The sequence below is a fragment of the Pantherophis guttatus genome, chromosome 4 (assembly GCF_059756535.1).
Source record: "Pantherophis guttatus breed Tessera chromosome 4, ASM5975653v1, whole genome shotgun sequence".
NCBI lineage: Eukaryota > Metazoa > Chordata > Lepidosauria > Squamata > Colubridae > Pantherophis > Pantherophis guttatus.
The window spans coordinates 122,683,808-122,704,360 of NC_142066.1; the positions used below are offsets into that span (position 1 = coordinate 122,683,808).

General features: G+C 41.0%; 1 protein-coding gene and 1 long non-coding RNA gene across 17 annotated transcripts in view; one reads left to right on the top strand and one right to left on the bottom strand.

Annotated features, from left to right (window-relative positions):
- Window positions 1-7,068, bottom strand: part of LOC148114333 (uncharacterized) — a 45,299-nt gene extending 38,231 nt beyond the window's left edge. For both annotated transcript variants that reach the window (XR_015734030.1, XR_015734029.1), the window contains exon 1: window positions 5,831-7,068. This is a non-coding gene — a long non-coding RNA (uncharacterized LOC148114333). The remainder of the gene's footprint in view (window positions 1-5,830) is intronic.
- SNX13 (sorting nexin 13) overlaps window positions 6,365-20,553 on the top strand; it is a 161,033-nt gene continuing 146,844 nt past the window's right edge. For 11 of the 15 annotated variants that reach the window (XR_015734022.1, XR_015734023.1, XM_034402021.3 and 8 more), the window contains exon 1: window positions 6,547-6,790. Coding sequence is in view for 10 of the 15 variants with exons in the window: in XM_034402021.3 (XP_034257912.1) it covers window positions 6,776-6,790 (15 nt within the window). In the remaining 5 variants the exon portion in view is untranslated. Of the gene's footprint in view, window positions 6,791-7,112; window positions 7,132-20,553 lie in introns of those variants that run through there. The other 4 variants (XM_034402026.3, XM_087892712.1, XM_087892706.1 and 1 more) reach the window with 3 other exon arrangements.

Here is a 20,553-nt window from a genome sequence, read left to right on the forward strand (position 1 = left end):
AAACAAAAAATAATGCAGGATACACGTGAAAGAGGAGGTCTCAAAATGCCTAATTTAAGATTATATTATGAGGCAGCTGTTCTATCAGCAATGAGTAATTGGATGAATTTAACAGAAGAAAGAATATTGAATATTGAGGGATATGATTTGGTTTACGGGTGGCATGCTTATTTATTATATGATAAGAAAGTGGACAAGACTTTTAAAAGTCATATATTAAGGAATGCTCTATTGCGTGTCTGGAAGAAGTATAAGTATAAACTAAACGAGAAGTTACCATTGTGGGCAATACCCAGACACGCGATAGAGAATATAAGTGTAGAGCAAAGGCAGGATGTGATTACATATAAAGAGCTTCTTAACAAGGAAAGAGGTATACTACAATTAAAATCTTTGAATCAACTAAGAGAAGAAAGGACAGTTCGAACATGGTTTCAATATGTAGAGTTGCAAGCTAGATGGAGAGAAGATCAGAAAATTGGTTTTCTGCAAAATGAGGAGAATTTGGTAAAACAGATTAGAGATCAAAGTCAAATGCACATAAAAAGGTTGTATAATGCGTTGGTAGAAATAGATTCAGAAACGGAGTTACTTAAGGACTGTATGATAAAGTGGGCACAAAATATTGAAGAACCAATAATGATGGAAACATGGAAAAAAATATGGGTTAGAAAAGTGAAGTTCACGCAAGCCCAAAATTTAAGAGAGAATTTTTATAAAATGTTTTATAGATGGCATCTGGATCCTAAAAAGCTAGCCTGTATGTATCCAAGTGTGCAACCTAAGTGTTGGAGATGTGAATGTGATGATGCCACGTATTATCATATATGGTGGCCATGTAAAAAAATTAAGGCATTTTGGATAAAAATATGGTGGATTATTCAAAATATTCTCAAAAAGAAGATAAAATTTACTCCACAGTTCTTTTTGTTAGGCATAATTACAGATTGTACTGTTATAGAGACCAAGTTGATTTTAAATTTAATAACAGCAGCCCGACTCTTGGTGGCACAGCACTGGAAGAAGGAAGACTTGCCTACTATTGAAGAATGGAACTAAAAGTAGTGAATTTAGCAGAGATGGCCAAAATTTCAGCTTATTTGAAGGACCATTCAAATGAAAGATATATATTGGAATGGAGAAGATGGATTGACTATATTCAAAACAAATATCGGACTAAAAAGTTTCAAATAGCTTATTAATGAAACCTATATTTTTTTAATTTTTTTTGAATATGTTTAGTTAGTTGAAAGGGGAGTTAAAGACCAAGAGGGAGTTTGGAGACCACAGAAAGTTTATTTTAGCTTATGTTTGTTATGCTATACCCTGTTTTTGCTCTGGGAAGTCCGGGGGGGATGGGTGGCTGGGGGGAGGGGGGTTGGAGGGAGAGGGGGGATGGAGGGTGGGAGGGGGAAAAATTGTTGTAATGATTGTTAAAACTTTTTAAATAAAAAAAAAAAAATGACCGGATCAAGGCTTCATTTTGAAAAGATGTATTTTATATTTTTGTTTTAAAAAAATAAAACAAAATTCAAAAAAAAAAAACCATGGATAAATGGAACATCATTACATCCAGGTGGGTGGGCGGAGCAACCTGTAGCCGCTGTTACCGGTTCACTCGAACCGGATAGAACCAGCTGAATACCACCACTGATTCTTTCCCTGTTAATGCAGTCTAGGACTGCGTTGGCTTTTTTGTCAGTTCCAGCACACTTCTGGCTCATATTTAAGCAATTGTCCACTAGGATTCCAAGATTCGACTCATATTTATTATTATTGAGCCAAGTACCACCTATCCTATATCTGAACATTTGGGGGTGGGTGGGTTGCCTAAATGTAGAACTTTATTTTTGTCACCATTGAATTTCATTTTGTTATATAGCGTTCAAAGTTTGTTGAGATCCTTCTGTATCTTGAGCCTATACTCTGGAGTGTTCGCTATTCCTACTAGCTTGGTGTTATCTGCAAATTCGATAATTTTCTCTTTCTATCATCTTGTCTAAATCACTTATGATTTACTTTCAGTTCAGTTCATTTATTTTCAGTTCATATATGATTTACCTTCCTAATAATGGCCCAGGACCCAAAGAGCTATAATTTATAAAGGATTTATCTACTAATAGGTATTGTATTAGAAATAAAAACAGAGAAATATAAAATATTTGACTTTAGAAGCCTCCTGAAACTCCCTCAGGAACTCTCAGGAATCCCCAGACCATCCTTTGAGAACTACTATTCTGGAGCAAGGGGAAGATACAGAATGAACTAACTGTTTGTTGCACACACCATTACAGTCCACTGTCTATTTCATTAAAAAAGTGAAGTCAGCATTTATGCAAGTCTGGTAGTTGGCATGGTATTCCAGTCACTCATTCCCAAACTGAAGCAGTTATCCAACAAACATCATCTATTTCAAAAAGCTTTATCAGAGGTCCCTCACAAAGTAAACATTTATTTTTTTTAAAAGTAAATGGCTGCCTTATTTTAAGTAACTCTGTGTGGCTTACATAGATAAAATCCTAATATAAGAAACAATAAAAAGTAATGGCTATTGGGGGCGAGTCATTGACCCCCACAGAGGGGGCTCGCAACTTGGGCGTCCTCCTGGACACACGGCTGTCTTTAGAAGAGCATATGACGGCCGTGGCCAGGGGGGCTTTTTATCAGGTTCTCCTGATACGCCAGTGGTGCCCCTTTCTGAGTCGGGATTCCTTATGCACAGTCACTCATGGTCTCGTCACTTCTCGCCTGGACTACGCTAACGCTCTCTACATGGGGCTCCCCTTGAGGAGCACCCAGAGGCTCCAACTGGTCCAGAATGCGGCCACGCGGGTGATCACGGGAGCGACATGGCGCTCCCATATAACACCTCTCCTGCGCGGGCTGCACTGGCTCCCGGTGGTCTTCCGGGTGCGCTTCAAGGTGTTGGTTCTCACCTTTAAAGCGCTCCATGGCTTAGGGCCAGGGTATTTACGAGACCGCCTGCTGCTACCGATAACCTGCCACCGGCCAATACGCTCTCACAGAGAGGGCCTCCTCAGGGTGCCATCGGTCAAGCAATGTCGGCTGGCGGCCCCCGGGGGAGAGCCTTCTCTGTGGGAGCACCTGCCATCTGGAACGAGCTACCTCCCGGAATACAGCTGATTCCGGATCTCCGCACTTTCCGTAAGGCCCTGAAGACGTTTTTATTTCAGCAAGCTGGCCTGGCCTGAATAGGTTTTAGGGGTTTTTAAATTGTATTGCTAGGTGTTTTTAAATTGTATTGCTAGGGGTTTTAAATTGGGGCGGCCGTTTAATTTAATTTATTTTTAATTATTTTTAACTTTTATATTGTATGTTATTTTAATTCTCGGCTGTTCACCACCCTGAGTCCCTTCGGGGAGAAGGGCGGGATATAAATTTAATAAATAATAATAATAATAATAATAATAATAATAATAATAATAATAATAAATAACCCACCACTGCCCAGATGGTAACATTCAATCAAAAAAGCCATTTGATGGGCTTTATCCTATTTTGTACCTGTTGGCAATTTGACGGCCGTGGCCAGGGGGGCTTTTTATCAGGTTTGCCTGATTCGTCAGTTGCGGCCCTTTCTGGACCGGGACGCCTTGCACACGGTCATTCACGCCCTGGTCACCTTCCGGCTGGACTACTGCAATGCTCTCTACATGGGGCTCCCCTTGAAGAACACTTGGAGGCTCCAACTGGTCCAGAATGCGGCCGCACGGGTGGTTATGGGCGCGACTCGTTGTGCCCATGTGACAGCTCTCCTGCGCGAGCTGCACTGGCTCCCAGTGGTCTTCTGGGTGCGATTCAAGATGTTGGTCACCACCTTTAAAGCACTCCATGGCTTAGGACCCGGGTACCTTTGAGACCGACTTCTGCCACCAGTAGCCTCCCACTGGCCAGTCCGCTGCCACAGACAGGGGCTCCTCAGGGTACCATTGGCCTAGGTATGTCGGCTGGTGACACCCAGGGCGAGGGCCTTCTCTGTGGGAGCTCCTGCCCTATGGAATGAACTGCCCCAGAATTGCGCAAGATCTCCGACCTCCGTGTATTTCGCCGTGCCCTCAAGACCCTGCTGTTCCGCCAGGCTGGGCTATCAATGTAAATGATTTTAAATTGGGTGTTTTAAATTTTTGGGTTTTAATTTGGGCTGAAATTATTTAATAATTTTAATTATTTTTAATTGATGTCTGAATATTTCTGTGTTTTTAATAGGCTGTACACCGCCCTGAGTCCTTCGGGAGAAGGGAGGTATAGAAATAAAATTATTATTATTATTATTATTATTATTATTATTATTATTATTATTATTATTATTATTATGAAAACTTCAGAGCCTTGTGAAAGAGGGGTGCAAAGTAGGGACCAATCTTATCTCTATGGATTGATGTTCCATAGGGAGAGGGCCGCTACAGAAAAGGCCCTTTTTTTTTCATTCTGCTACATGGACTCCTTAGGAGAAGGGACCTGTACCATTTCCTGCCTTGTTGCTCTGTGGGTCAGGTAGTTGTAAATGAGAAAAGATGGCCCTTCAGATAATCTGTTTCGAAGCCATGTAAAGGGGAGAACCAACACCTTGAACTGGACCTGGAAGCAAATCATCAGCTAATACAACTCCCGCAGGAGAGATGACACATATGCACATTAAGGCCTGCACAAAGCCATATGGGCCACTTGAAGTTTCTGGATATTTTTCAAGGGCAGCCCTATGTACAGCATATTGCAATAGTCAAGACAGGGGGTGATTAGGGTGTGAGCGACTGTGAGCAAGGATTGTTGAGCCAAGAAAGGGCATCACTGGTGCACAATCCAGAGTTACATGAAGCTCATCCTGGACATGACTTAAGCAGCAGTCATGAGTCCAGGAGAATCTCCAGATTATGGGTCTGTCTGGGGCAGTACCACTCCATTCAGGACCAGAGATGGTAATTCTTCATGAACTAAAAAACTCCAACTCAGAGCATTCTGTCTTTTCTGGGTTCAGTTTCAGCCCTATCCAGCTCTTAGCTTTTAGCAGTCCCCAAGCGCTGAGAGAGGGAGGTCATGGAATAGCTTAACTCACCATAGGCTGAGACATATAGCTGGGTGTCATCAGCATATAGGTAATCCTCAATTTAAAACAGTTCATTTAGTGACAGTTCAAAGTTACAACAGTTCAGTGACTTATGACCATTTTTCACACTCCAGTTACATGATCAAAATTCAGATGCTTGGCAACTGGTTCATTTTATGATGACTGCTGTGTCCCAGAATCATGTGAAGTCAATGGGAAAATCAGTTTCACTTAACAAGTGTGTTACTTAATGTACCAACTGCAGTGATTCATTTAACAATTGTGGCAAGGAAAGTTGTAAAATGGGGCAAAATTAATTTAACAAATGTTTCACTTAGCAAAAGAAATTTTGGGCTCAATTGTGACCGCAAGTTGAGAACTATCTGTATTGATGAATTGGTAGCACAGGTATTTAAAGAGTAATTTAGTTTGTTGTAAACAATAGGGCTGACAGCACTTCACGTACAAAGACAAAAAGATGCTTCAGAGCAGAAAATGTGACAAATGTAGTTCTTGTGTAAAAGTTATTAAAGCAGTGGAGGCCCTTTGCAGTTGCCACATAATCCTAGAAATGATGCATTTGGTCCCAAGTGTTACAGACTGAGGGTATTTAAATCATAGAATATTCTATAGCTGAATCGCCGGCTTTTGAATAAAGGTTTAACTTCCTGCAAGAACTCCCAATCCACACACATTTAACTCCTACCTGAAGACCATAACATGTCCCAAAACAGTAAATTATTGAAGGTTTCTATTTAAAAATACCTGTACAAAGCAAGAGCAAGTCTTAATGGCCAAACGTGCACCACCCATCTGTTCTCAGCCCCTAATTATGACCTGGATGAGGATGTTTTCTTGCAGGTTGATGATTTTGACAGGAGAAAACAGGGGGAATTCCTTTCGCTAACACGAACACTGTAAATAAGGACATCATCACTTGGTGGATGGTTAAATCCATGGCAGGCCTGACTTGGGTTGTCAGTTTCAGGCTGGTAGTTTTGTCAGCCGAAGGAGCATGAATAACACTTTAAAGGAAAGTGAGGTCAGCGTGTTTGTGCCTGCAGCTGGTTGCAGTTCCTCTTCTCTAATTCTCCTTTACTAATCTTTCCATTAAAGTTTACAGATTAAACTCTCTATTCTTCAAGTTGATAAATACTGCGAAATGTCTTCCCCTTACTCCACTCCCTTTATTACTGAGTAAGAGTCATTAGGCAGATACCTTCCTGTTCTCTACAAGTACGAATTTAAACCCGGATCTCCTACAGTCTGTACCAACCCGGGTTCAGCCCTCCTCTTTCCATCCAGATCTGCTTTGCAAAGTCAAAGGCCCGTCCTGGGAAGCGCAGCAGACAGGACGAACAAATTTCTATCTGACTTCTGCTCGCCTCAGCGCGAAAGCAAACCGCGCCAACCTCAGGGAGGCCAGCCAAACGAGAGACAGGCCTGCCCCGCGTCTTACTGCCCCATTGGGCGGCTGCGCCACAGAGAGCGGCGGCGGCGGCGGCGGCGGCGTCTCACGTAGCTAAGATGGCCGCCCCTCTTGAGCGGGCGGCGGCAGCGGCGGTAGTTGGAATGGGTTTGGCGTTACGGAGGGATCGCTGAAGAGGCTGAGACCTACCGGGATCCCTTCCTTAGCGGTGTGCGTTGGGCTGCGGTTGGGGCAGACGCACCATGCTGCGGAGCTAGAGCCGGAGGCTTCCACCGCGAGTAATGATGTTAGCTGAGGTAAAAATTCGGCGTCGAAGGGGGCGGATTGGGGAACAGAGAGGAGGGCTGGTAGGGCCCGAGGTGGAGGCGTTTGTGCTTTATTTTCCTCTCTTTCTGAAGCTCTTCTGCTTTCTGAACACTTCTTTCACCCAATCTCCTATCCTCGGACGGTCTAGGCCCACTTTCTTGTTCCCAATCAGAGCGCCGCATCGCTTTCCTGGTGTAGATCGGCCTCGGATGAGTTTTATCTCGTATTGTGGTTTGGATGTTCCTTTGGGGCTGCCGCTGTCAGTGAGGGGTTTTCCCGGACGCTTAGCAGCGAAGATGAGGGTTTGCTTGGCTTTTGAGAAGACGTCAAGGTGATCCGGCTATAATGCCTGCTGAAAAGAACTATTCTCCCCTAGGCCTGTTGGAAGGGTGTTTACTTTCCAGCTTGTTTTTACATGAAAAACACTAGTCCCTTTTCTTTTCCCTATTAACCCAGTATATAAGTTGCTTTGTGTCATCAGCTGAGACCGATTCTGGTTTTAGCTTCCAGTACCTCATTGCATCCTGTGTCTGCCTCAGTTTCTTTAATGTGATGGTGCAGTTTATTTTCTAAAGCAAGGGCAGAGTGAGCTGATGTTTTTACAGTCGTTTATTAGTGCAGATGGAAGTAGAGAAATTATTTGGAGGTGACCTGCCAGTGAAATTGGGATTTTTTAAAAAAGAGAGAGGCACAATGTTAATTCTGTGTCTCAGGTGTCTGCTACTTTTTCATCCACTTTGACTTCATAGTGCTTGTACTGTATGCTCATTCTTGGTTGAATGCCAGCAATATGCTTTTTTTGTAAAGATTGCTTACTGCCTTACCATAAGGTAAGGTTTACAACACAGTGTGACAGCGTTGTTAAAAAGGTTTGTGGGTTCATAAATTATACAGAATTGTTTTTTGAGAATTCTCATTCTGTTGTTGAGTGGTTTAAGCTATTGTACTTAATTGGTTTTTGGTATTTTTGTATAAATCTGTAGTAGAAATCTGGTTATTACAACTTTTGTAGTACAGTTGTACTCTGTTGGCATAAACCCAAACATAGCATATATATGATGCCTATTAGACAAGTATGATGCTTTATCCTGTCAGATCATTAGTATACTTTAGCTGTCTTTTCAAATAATTATCCATGGTTAACTTAAACATAGTTTACTCAGCCCTGTTTTATGAGTTTTCATGACATATTGAACTAGACGTTATCTGACCACATAGTTTTGCTCATGCAACTTTCTGTATAAAATATGGTTGGTTTCTTTGTCATTAACTGCTTTTTGTGGTATTCTAATGAGTTTTCCTCAGATAATTTACTTGAAATATTTTGTAACCTGAAAATTCTTTATTTCTAAACAAGTACACTACTCTTATCAGTAAAGGTATTTTACTTGTCAAAGAAAGAAAAAGCTTATTCAGAAAGATGCAATTTCTGATGCAAGGAAACAATTAGTTGCTTTGTGTTAAGGTAATCTGAAACGTCTTTTCATCAGCAAAATGGATACAACGTAATCAACTTTTGTATTGATGTAAAAATACTTAAAAGTATTTATTATATTACAGCTTCCTCTATTTTCAGGAACTCAGGTTGACCTATAAATTAGTGGTGGAATCAAAAAGGTCAAGACAGCAGTCATCACATTGCAATACAATTCCTGTCGCTTTGTACATTATTGAAAGTTGCCAAACAGAGCTTCAATTGGATGCAACTTCTGTCTTGATTCCTTATTGGTCCACTGTGACATGTATAGTGCTTTCGCCAGTTTTCCCCATAGAAGCATCTCTGTGTGGTAGGTTGGCTGAGGGAAGAAAACTGGTCCCAAGTTAGTAATAATCCTAATGTATTTAGCGCTAATTTATAATGTTGAACTACTATTGCTTAACGCATTGTAAGCCGCCCTGAGTCTTCGGAGAAGGGCAGCATATAAATCAAATTAAAAAAAAACAACTTTGTCTTCATTGTTATAATAAGCATGAATCATATAGGAGGATTTAGATCCTATTTTCACATTTAAAGTGTGAAAAAATAGCATACTTAATACATTGAAACAAAAGCATTCCAGAGTTTATGTGGAGTATATAATAGAATACAGATTTGCTCTTCATATGGTGATTAGTTAATATTTATTTGTTCCAATAGGAGTTTGAAATTATATTCATATCAATGAAGAACGATTTGAAAAGGTTTCTCTTTTCAGATAGTGTATTTTTCCTAAAGTTTTAAACATGTTTTATTACATATTACATGTGAGGTAAATTGGAAATTTCTCTTTTGATTTGTCTCCTTGATCAGGTACGCACTTTCTACAATTTGTGGTACAGTGTGTGTGATGCTATTTGATTTCTACCAGCAAAGAGATGGTGCTGTCTTGTATAACAAACACTTGGTTCATTCTTGTGTATTGCTTCTGCTACAATGAGAATTATAAGCGGTAATGGCACACAAATTTCTAGATTAGCTTTATAATTTATTGCATAGAGATTTGATGTGATTTGATTTCAGCATAATAAGAAATACTATGCATGAGTAGCTTTTCTTTGATATTGGAATCAGATTTTGGGGGGGGCAAGTGAGGTACACAGGAATTTGTCTCTAGTGCAGAAGCTCTGAGTGTACATACAAAGCAATGAATAATCATAATAATGGTATAAGTAATGGGGTAGTAGAGAAGATGAGAAGGATAATAATACTACAACCATACTATATGGGTTAATATACTTAGACATAAGAGAGTACTATGAGGATTAGGTGTTCAGGGTGATAGCACAAGGGAAAAAACTGGTCCTGTGTGTCTAGTTGCTTTGACATATAATACCCTTTACATGCAAATTTACAATATTTTAAAATACAGTTATTGTGTATTAAAAACATTACGTCTAAGAGGAATAATTTTATAATATGTATTTTTAGTTGTATATTAATGTCTTGTAGATTTTTTTAAATCTGACTGAATTAAGCAACTTCAGCTTAACTGTTAGATTTTCCTTGCTTCATTTCAATGGTGGAGAGTAAATAGAATATAACAGCATAATTTGAATAGAAATGTGGTCTTAATTATCAGGGTAGTTCAGTAAAATACAGGTAGTCCTCTACTTACAACTACAATTGAGCCCAAAATTTCTGTTGCTAAGTGAAACATTTATTAAGTAAATTTTGCCCCATTTTATGACCTTTCTTGCCACATTGTTAAGTAAACCACTGTAGTTATTAAGCTAAGAAAATCTGGCTTCCCCATTGACTTTGCTTATAGGAAGATTTCAAAAGGTGATGACATGTTCCCAGGACACTATAACTGTCATAAATACGAGTCAGTTGCCAACCATCCAAATTTTGATCACATAACCATGGGGATGCTGCAACGGTTGTAAATGAAAAATGGTCATAAGTCACTTTTTTCAGTGCCATTGTAACTTTGGTCACTAAATAAAGTGTTGTAAGTTGAGGACTACCTGTACTTGGTTTGCTGCAGGCTCCCTTAACTGTAATCCAAGAAAGCAATGGTGATCATTCTGCAAATATGTTAGGATTTGAAGTTAATAAGCAAACTTAATTTAAATCATTAAATTACTTTTAAATGTCATGAAGTTACAGTAACAAAAAAATATCCTTATTAAAGGTTAAGGTTACCTGTCCCATAACATTATTTTAAAGTAAGATCATGTATTCTGAAAGAATTTGATACAACTTACACCTCATTTTTTATTATGACTAAAATAACTTGTCTTTAGAGCATTTTCCACAGGAATCCTTACAATTAAAAACTTGAATCATATAGAAGTTAATAGCAATTTACTGAAAGATAAATCTGATACACAACTGCACTAACATTTGGAATAAGTTGAAAAGTTGGACAATATGAAAGCAGGATGGAGAAGCACCAACATACAGCAACAGCATTCTATTTTCTTCTAAATATAAATTACCAAAAAGTTATAGGAAAAAAATGAAATAGTATGAATATTAAGAGCATGTGTTCAAGTATTCCTCAGGTAATGACCTAGTGTTACAGTAGCACTGAACAAATGAGAACCTATCCTCAAAGTTTCTACTGTCTTAGCACCCCGCAATCACATGAACATGATCTAGGGCCATGATAGTGAACCTATGGCACATATGCCAGAGGTGACACTCAGAGCCCTTCCTGTTGGCACGCGCGCCATCACTGCCGGTCAGATCTCCATGGCATTTCTTTCGTGAGCTTCTGTTTCCCTGCAAATGACAAAACAAGCTCATGAAAGAAAAAGATCTTAACTCTTGCCTCGCTACCATTTTGGGATGCCCCACCTCCCGCTGGCCAGCTGGTCTTTGGGTCTCTGCTGCGCATGCACGCATGTCTGTGGATGCACACATTTGCACATGTCTGTGCATGCATGCACACATGTCCACACATGCGTACATTGCCGGTGTTGGGATGCCCCACCTCCCGCCGGCCAGCTGCTCTTCGGGTCTCTGCTGTGCATGCACACATATCCATGCATGCACACGGCCACGCATGTCTGTGGGCATGTCTGCCATGTGCGCATACATGCGCGCACATTTCAGTTTGGGCATGCACGCATGCATAGTTTGGGCACTCGGTGACTAAAAGGTTCACCATCACTAGTCTAGGGTGTTAAACTCGATTGTGTTACAGGCCGGTTCGTGATGTATCGTGATGCTTTTTGCCTTTGCAGAGCCAGGGTGGGTGCGGCCTGCACATGACATATCCAGCCCGTGGACCACCAGTTTCACAGACCTGATCTAGGTCCTTGACAACTGCTTGCACTTATATTTGCAGCGTCCTGTAGTGGGATCACATTTTGCAGCAAGCAGAGTCAATTTGAAACCTGGTAGGGAAGATTTAATTTAATTTAATTTAATTTAATTTAATTTAATTTCCAATTTATATACCGCCCTTCTCCCTGAGGACTCAGGGCGGTGTACAGCCAAAATAAGAACATAGAATACAAATATTAAAAAACAGTTAAAAATATATATAAATTTGGCCCAGAATTTAAGAAATCACAAACCGATTAAAAGAATTTAAAAAATTTCTTCTTAAGCCAGCCCGGCTTGCTGAAAAAGATGGGTTTTAAGGGCACGACGGAAGGCACTGAGGTCATGGATTCTCCTTATCTCAGGGGGCAACTGATTCCAGAGGGTAGGAGCCCCCACAGAGAAGGCCCTCCCCCTGGGGGTCACCAGCCTACATTGTTTGGCTGATGGCACCCTGAGGAGGCCCTCTCTGTGGGAGCGCATGGGTCAATGGGAGGTCGTCGGTAGCAGCAGGCGGTCTCGCAGATAGCTAGGCCCTATGCCATGGAGCGCTTTAAAGGTAATGACCAACACCTTGAAGTGCACCTGGAAGACCACCGGGAGCCAGTGCAGCTCGCGCAGGAGCGGTGTTACATGGGAGTGCCATGTTGCTCCCATCACTATCCGCGCTGCTGCATTCTGGACCAGTTGGAGCCTCCGGGTGCTCTTCAAGGGGAGCCCCATGTAGAGAGCATTGCAGATCAAGAGTTGTCTGAGTAAGTGTCACCACCTGTGATCCTTCCCCAGCCCCTGTCCCTTGTCAGCCATCCGTTCATCCTCATGCATCCTTCCTGAACCTTGCTACTCATACGCCCTTGTACACTCTTTTTAATCGCTCATGCCTTCCTCCAGCAACCACCCCAAGCCTGCTGCACTTGTCCATGTCTCCCTAGCCATTTGTGTACCCTTGTATGTCCTCTTCCATTGGCATCAGCCACCCAACCCTGCTGCACTCACACACCATCCCCAAGTCTCGCTGGACTCATGCCGCATTTCCCCAGCCATTTCTTTTAACCCTCTCCCAGTACCCAAGCCAAGCTCTTTATACACTCTTCTCAAACCTTCTCTGGCCATTTGTGCAACTTATCTATCTAGCAGCACTCACCCCAAGCCCCACTCTGCCATGCCTGTCGCTCCCTCCGAGATGCAGCAGCTACTTTGCCTGCCTGTTGGCCTGCTTGCAAACTGCTTTCAAGCTGGCTTGCAACTTTTTGCCTGTTTCCCTCATGACTTCAGTTATTGAAAGTCAGCAGGAAGTTGTGAATTGCTTAACAATTCATGTCTTTGCTTACAGATGGCAACAGGATGTGACGTGCACTTTTATGACTGCATTGTATAGTGACATAATTCTGCTTCCTATTGCAATCATAACTTGAGGAATTACTTCTGTTCTAAAGATGTTTTTCAGTGGTGGAGATGGAAAATGCTTTTAAACATAGGAAATCTGGTACAGCTGCAGATGTTGATGATACTCAAAGTGAGCGAATAAACCCTCAAGCCTGGACCCTAGAAAATAAATCCTGGAATTGCATACTATAAAAACAGAATAAAACATTGTCTTATAATTATCATTGCTGAAACTAGCTAGAGCTCCTTCAGATATAAAAATCTTCAATCCAGTCTCCCTCTTATTCTGTCGGTATAACCCGAGTACATAATTCTAAATAACCTTTCACCCTGAGGGGTTAAATAACATAAACTTTACAGTCCGGATATTGAATCTCACCTAATCTAGTAAAGAAGGTTTTTTAGAGTTTTGCAAATCATAGGAATTTTTAGCAGTGTTTTGGGGAGTATGCTGTACAATTACTCTTTTCATTTTATGGTAGGCATATAATTCATTTGAGTGAATATACTATCAGGCTCTTGGGATCTTTGCTCTGAGAAACGCTGATATAGAATTTTGTGGGAAATTGCCGCTTCTGTTTCTAACTTGAATTCAAATGCAGTTGACAGTATATTCACCTGAATGACTTAATATAAAAAGACTGCCTTCCCTTTTAACATATTTATTAGTTATTTACCAATTTGTTCACATATCACTCCCCTCAAATAATCTGAACTGATATGGAATAGAAGCAAGGGAATATATTGAGATTATAAAAGATTAATAGCATCAGAAAAGCTGATTATCTATAACATTGCTAACCAGCGTTACTTAAGAAGAAGTAAAATTCAGCTTCATCCAATTTTTCAAGCAAAATACAGACATCAGCTGGAACAGAACTTGGTTAAATTGTGTTGGAAGGAAAATCCATCCGCTTCAGTTCCAGACTGGGAAAAAGACACTGGAAACATGGAGGCTGATTGGAAAGAAAATTTAATGATAAACAGAACCAACAGCAGTCCTGGATCAGCTGACCAATTGGTTTGATGAGTATATGGATTTGTATAAGTTTCAGAGATGCTGCTGGGTGGGGTGGGGGTGGGGGTTGTGCAATGTCTGAAATGCCCTTAGGCATTGTGCAAAGTAGTGAGCACTGTGTCTTCTGATAAATGTAATGAGTTAATCCTATTATGTCCTGAAAGATCATGTCCTGTTCTTCTTAATCCCATCATCTGCAGCTGAAGGTCTTTTGTAGATAGGATGGCGCTGTCTTTCTTAATGGGCACAAAATATTTGCTGTGAACTATTAAGAAAAGGTGGGGGCTGCTTTCTCTCTTTAAGAGCTTGTTTCTTCATTTCTCCTTTAGTGAAATAAAATATACTGCCTTTTTAATATTTCCCAAAATGTTTCATTCTTCTTGGGGGGGGGGCTTCCCCCGCTTCCCCCAATGGCAATAAAAGCCTGCTATCTCATTGAGTAACCTTATAATAATGAATTTTCATTTAAAGCAGAGAAATTGAAAAATGTTGTTTGAAATGCATTGGAAAGCTCATAGAACTAACATTTGCTCTTCTTTAACCGTTTTGTTAATCTAGCTTTAAGTATGACTAGGATATTAGTACAGTCCTCTTAGTAGGACTGTTACTGAAGATAATTTGATTTTTTTTATTCAATAAGATTTACCAAATTGTCACAGGTTGCTTAAAACTCATTTAATTATATACTTTTACTGGAATTGCTCTTCTAGAGAAATGTATCAAGTCAAAATGACAAAAAATGACAATTGGAAGATGTTGCACGTCCTCTAACTATTTCAGAAAGTGGAGGTTTTTTTGATGATATAAATTGTCGATGAAGTAATTAAATACTTTTCTGTAGAGTTCCTTAAAAAATTCTTAACAAGAATTGCATGTGAAACATCTTTTTTCATTAGCTAAAACAGCTCTGGGTTTTTTTTTTTTTTGGTCAGGCTTAATATTGCTTTATGTATGGAAATAGCTACTGTGTTTCCCGGAAAATAAGACCGGGTCTTACTTTCTTTGGATCCCCGAAAAACGGCTAGGGCTTCTTTTTGGGGAAATCTTATTTTTTTGAGGTGCAAGAGGTGGCGAGCGCAATCACTTCATGGCTGCTCGGCCCCTTAACCTCAGCCCGCGCATCAGCTGATCCAGCGAGGGCTGGGAGTTTTGTCTCTCTGGGTGCCTGGAGATGTTTCTGGCACACTCTTGCCAGCCCTAGCCCTAGCCCTGCCCACGGCACTAGGCAACCTTGCAGTCAAGGGCTCCTCTCTCAGCTCATCTTGTGGCTATGGAGTAAATGGCGAGTACGGTTTGCATTCCGCCAGGCCTGGAGCTTGGGTGTTGCTCAGGCTGCTGCTACAATGAGACAGAAAACCATGCAGCCTGTCGGAATTGGTTCCCCCCCCCCAGCTGCTGCTGCTTGAGAAAAGGACAAAAACGCAGACAAGATTGTGGGAAGTGCATGCGTAAAGCGCGTGCTTACGGTACAAGCAAAGCACAGCCTGTTCCTTTCAAGCAATCACGTCTGTGTGTGAGAGAGTGAGAGAGAAAGAGAAACAGTGGAGGGGAGTAACAAGAATTGCAGGCAATGCTGTTTGAAAGGGTTTCCTCTCCACCGTTTCTCTCTCTCTTCCTCTCTCTCTCTCTCTCTCTCTCTCTCTCTCTCTCTCTCTCTCTCTTTCTCTCTCACACACACACGGCCTTTGCGTGGGCAAACTCCATCCGGCCAAAGCAAGAAATGGCCTTCCTCACAGCGCCTCCTCTCTGTTCTGTCCCCGTCCCACACACGCATCCCCCACAGACAGCCCGGAGTTAATAAGCCACACGACAAAGTCTTTGAAGATAAAGCTGGCAGCAACCCAGTGGCTAGCTGCCAATTCAGACTTTACTCACACAAAACAAAGATTAGACTGCAAGCATTCCGATAAAGCAGGCAAAGTTTCAGCAATACAAGGATTAGTCCAAATGCAGTCCGACAAGGCAGGCAGAAGTCCAGTAACGCAGCAATCATGGATTATTTCTAGTTTTTGCTCGTCACAAACTGAACCAGCCACCACACCCACATTTATACCCTGTGGGGTGTGGTCCAGTGACTCAGCTAATCTCTGGCACGCCTTCCCCTCTGCTGCACACGTTTCTCCCTGCGCCGCTGTCGAGGATCCAGCCAGCACTTATCTCCTTTGTTGCTGTCCATCTGTGGCTGCGGGGACGTGCTTGGCTCTGGGCCTATCTCTTGGCCTTCGGTGTCCTCCAGAGGCATTGCCAGAGAGGAAGGTCCTGGAGAGGGAGGCCTTGCCAACTCCTCTCCCTCACTCTCAGAGTCTGCATCTTTCGATAGCCCAGGCTCAGGCAACGGAGTCACAACACTTTCCCGCATGAAGGCAGCTGGGCTTGAAACCCCCAAGCACCTGTCTGCAATTCTTCTTACTCCCCTCCACCATTTCTCTTTCTCTCTCACTCTCTCATTCTCTTTTGCCCGGAGAGACAGAACTCTCGGCTCTCACTGGATCACCTGATCCGCAGGCCGCATTTAAGGGGCTGAGCAGCCATGAGGTGACCGGGGAAGGGAAGGGCTGCCTCCTGTGCTGGCCATGTCCCCTCACTAGAACTTATTTTTGGGGTAGATTGTATATTAGTTCCACTCCAAAAAAAATGGGTTAGACCTTACTTTTTGAATAGGTCGTATTTTCAGGAAAACATGGTAGGATCAATTTAGAAAGCATTCACATGAGCCTGAAAAACAAGGGTACAATCTTCTATAGAAAGTTAGCACCCACCCCTCTCCTAGAAGAATGAAATATTCTAAGAAATATTAAAAAGGCAGAATATTATATTTCCCTGGGTGAGAAAAGGAGAAACATGTTTTTAAAGACAAAGAGCAGCTCCCTGCAACTCCCTGCCCCCAGCAGCTATTTGGTGCACATTAAGACTGGGCCAGCCTATCTACAAGACAATTAGAACTTCAGCTCCAGGGTAATGGGATTAAGACATGACCCTCAGGTCATAATAGGATTAGCACTCTACCCATCTAGTATTAGGGCTCACTGCATAGTGAAATCACCTGGGGACATTATATCACCCAGCAAGGTTCAACCAATCTTAATTCAGACAATGTCAGCTGTGACCCTTGCATAGCCCCCTGGGGGTCTGACAGCCAATAGAATACATGCTCTTGCTATAGGAACAGGAAGCTCAAGTTCAAAACCCAAGAGAGGGTATAAATAACACTCACTCTCCACTCCATGTGGTCAGCTACCCAGAATCACAAGTGTTTGGTGGTTCTGCTTCACCATTAAAACCATCTTTCCAATCAGCCTCCATATTTCTGGTGTCTTTCTCCCCACTTGCAAATGAACTCAGATGGACATTTCTTCCAACACTTGATATATGTATATGTATACGTATAAATTGTGAGAACATTTCTCGTGAAGGATGCTGCACAGGAACTATGTTAGGCATAACTGAAGAAATCTCAAATGTGAAAAACAATTTTCTACTGAAGTAGAGGAGCAGTCCATAATTGCTACCATTTATGAGCAAGACAATTGATCGCTGGATATTAGCATATTTCATTGAACAAGAAATCTGCATATTTACAGAGTGGCAGACTTTGCAATATCTTTTGCTTCAATCTTTATTAGGGAACAAATTATTGTACCACAGGATTCCACTGGCCAAGTCATGATTATTAAAAATGTGCATAATGATGCAAACAAATCTGACTGGCTGAGTGGACCTATGATGAATTTAATACCAATTGCCAGTGTTGTTTGGAACAATTGCTTGTGAACAACATAAACAAGAGCTATGGTATCTATGAATCAATAAAGAAAGGCTTTGCATTTCCAGTTTTGCTGCATAAATTTAATTAGAAATCTAATTTTAGCATTAATATGCTGATCAAATAGTTGTTAACGTGGGACTTCATCTGGATACTTATTTGGTAGATATGAAATATGTGATTATAATTGCATAAGAATGCTATATTACACCTAACTTTGAAAAAAAAAGTACTGTCAGTATTGCAAGCAAAGATTCAGGTATTAGAATTAGGGTTGAGCCTCTTGATAATTATCTCTTTTAAATGTAATATACACTGTATCTTCTTTTTTAAGCGTCCACTAGGTTTAAAATATGTTCATGTTGATTGCTAATAGCATTTAGCATATATTACAATGCTTAGTTCATGTTTGAGTTGTGACATGAAATACTATACTAAGAGGATAACTTTAAACCTGATAGGAAGAAGAGACAGTTTGTGATGCCAGGACTGAATTCATTTCCTTAATAGAAGACAAAGGAAATAAACCTAAATAGATGACAAACTAAAATCCAAAAGAAAAAAAAAATCAAAACAATTAAACATCACAGTATAATTATAAATACATCAGAGCTGCTCTTTTTATAAACTTATATTCATTGTTTTTATTATTATTTTACTTATTATTTGTTGTTATTTGGCCTATTATTATTTGGACTATTATTTAGTCATGTCAGCCACATGACCACGGAAATGTCTTCGGGCAGCGCTGTCTGTTCAGCTTTGAAACGGAGATGACCACCGCCCCCTAGAGTCGGGAACAACTAAGTACATATGTGAGAGGGGAACCTTTATCTTTTATTGATTGGTTGTTTTCTTACACAGCCTGATGATAAATTTGATGAAGTTGTATTTAACTATGATTCAGAACTTCGTTAACTTGATCCTACAGTATTTTGTAAATTAAAATGTTTCATTTTAGATGCAAACATCAAAAACTTGTAAATGAAGGTGTGGATAGATTTCAGGTTTGTGCCATCTGCTTTGTTTATTTGTTTGTTTTTTAATGGCAGCATTTACATGTCTACTACAGAATAGTAGCCAGAACATAGAGTCAGTTATCTAATGTATTCTGTAGCAAATATTAGAATAACATGCATGTGCAAATTAAAATGTTTGGAATAGAATTGTTACATCAGGAATTCTAAAAGCTTTACTTTAAAGGTTGGCAAGGTGAAAAAGAGGAGGCTTTTCAATGTTACTATATTATTAAACAGTTGAATTTTTCTATTACTGATCTTCCTTATAACAATAGCATTTAGATTTACATACCGCTTCACAGTGCTTTACAGCTCTCTCTAAGCAGTTGACAGGGTTATCAAATTGCCCCCAATAATCTGGTTCGTCATTTTACTGACCTCAGAAGGATGGAAGGCTGAGTCAACCTTGAGCCTGGTGAAATTTGAACTGACAAATTGTAGACAGCTGACAATCAGCGAAGTAGCCTGCAGTACTGCATTCACCACTGTAAAAATGGCTTAATCATGTACATTTTTCTAACTGATTTTTGCATACTACAAGATAATTTGTTACTCTTACTTCTAACAAAACAAAAGCTAAAAGAATTTAAAATATATCTGTGGGCCAAAAAAATTTATTCAAATTGTTCAGTAATTTCCAGTTCAAGAGTTTTATGTGAGTTACTATTTTTTCATAATTTGCTATTAGATGGGTTGCTGAAAATTTTGAGGACTACATTCTAATATATTCATTACGAACGAAATCTCCCTTGAGTTCAATATATTGAGGTCAGGCTGATTGGTCTGTAGTTTCTGGGATCTTTTTTTTTTTTCCTTTTTTTGAAGATGGGAACTACATCAGCTCTTTTGCAGTCCTCTGGTAGTTCCCTGGTGCTTCAGGATCTTTGGAGGATATAGTTCAATGGTTCTGAGATCATGTCTGCCAGTTCCTTAAGATCTTCGGGATATAATCCATCTGGTCCTAGTGATTTGAACTCTTCTAGAGTGGACAGGTGCTCACTAACTATTGTTTTTTCTGGAAAATAAGACCCAATCTTGTTTTATTTTGACCTCTGCTGCCGCAAAAGGCATTGCTGGTGCTCTCTGAATATGTTCAAGGCATGTGTATGTTCAAGGGCAGGTGTGGTTGGAGCGACAGCTGCAGCTTCTTCTTGCTTTAGCTTTGTTCTCAGTCAGGAGCAGGTTGGTTCATGGCGAAATGGTGGGTGAATTTTTTTGGGAGGTATTCCTAAAGCCTCAACAGGAAGGGAGAGTTGCTTGGGTAGTAATAATAATAATAATAATAATTTTATTTCTATACCGCCCTTCTCCCAAAGGACTTAGGGCGGTGTACAGCCAATTTAAAAACACAAGACACAACAATGATTAAAATTTAAAATAATTAAATAGATTTGGCCGGTTTAAAACCCCCAAAATTTAAAATACCCCAATTTAAAATCATTATGTTGATAGCCCGGCCTGGCGGAACAACAGGGTCTTCAATGCGCAACGAAACACCCGGAGGTCGGAGATCTTATGTATTTCCGGGGGCAGTTCATTCCACAGGGCTGGGGCTCCCACAGAGAAGGCCCTCCCACTGGGTGTCGCCAGCTGACATAACTTGGCCAATGGCACCCTGAGGAGTCCCTCCCTGTGGGAGCGGACTGGCCGGTGGGAGGCTACTGGTGGCAGAAGTCGGTCTCGAAGGTACCCGGGTCCTGTGCATGGAGCGCTTTAAAGGTGGTAACCAGCACCTTGAATCGCACCCGGAAGACCACTGGGAGCCAGTGCAGCTTGTGCAGGAGGGGTGTCACACGGGCACAACAAGTTGCGCT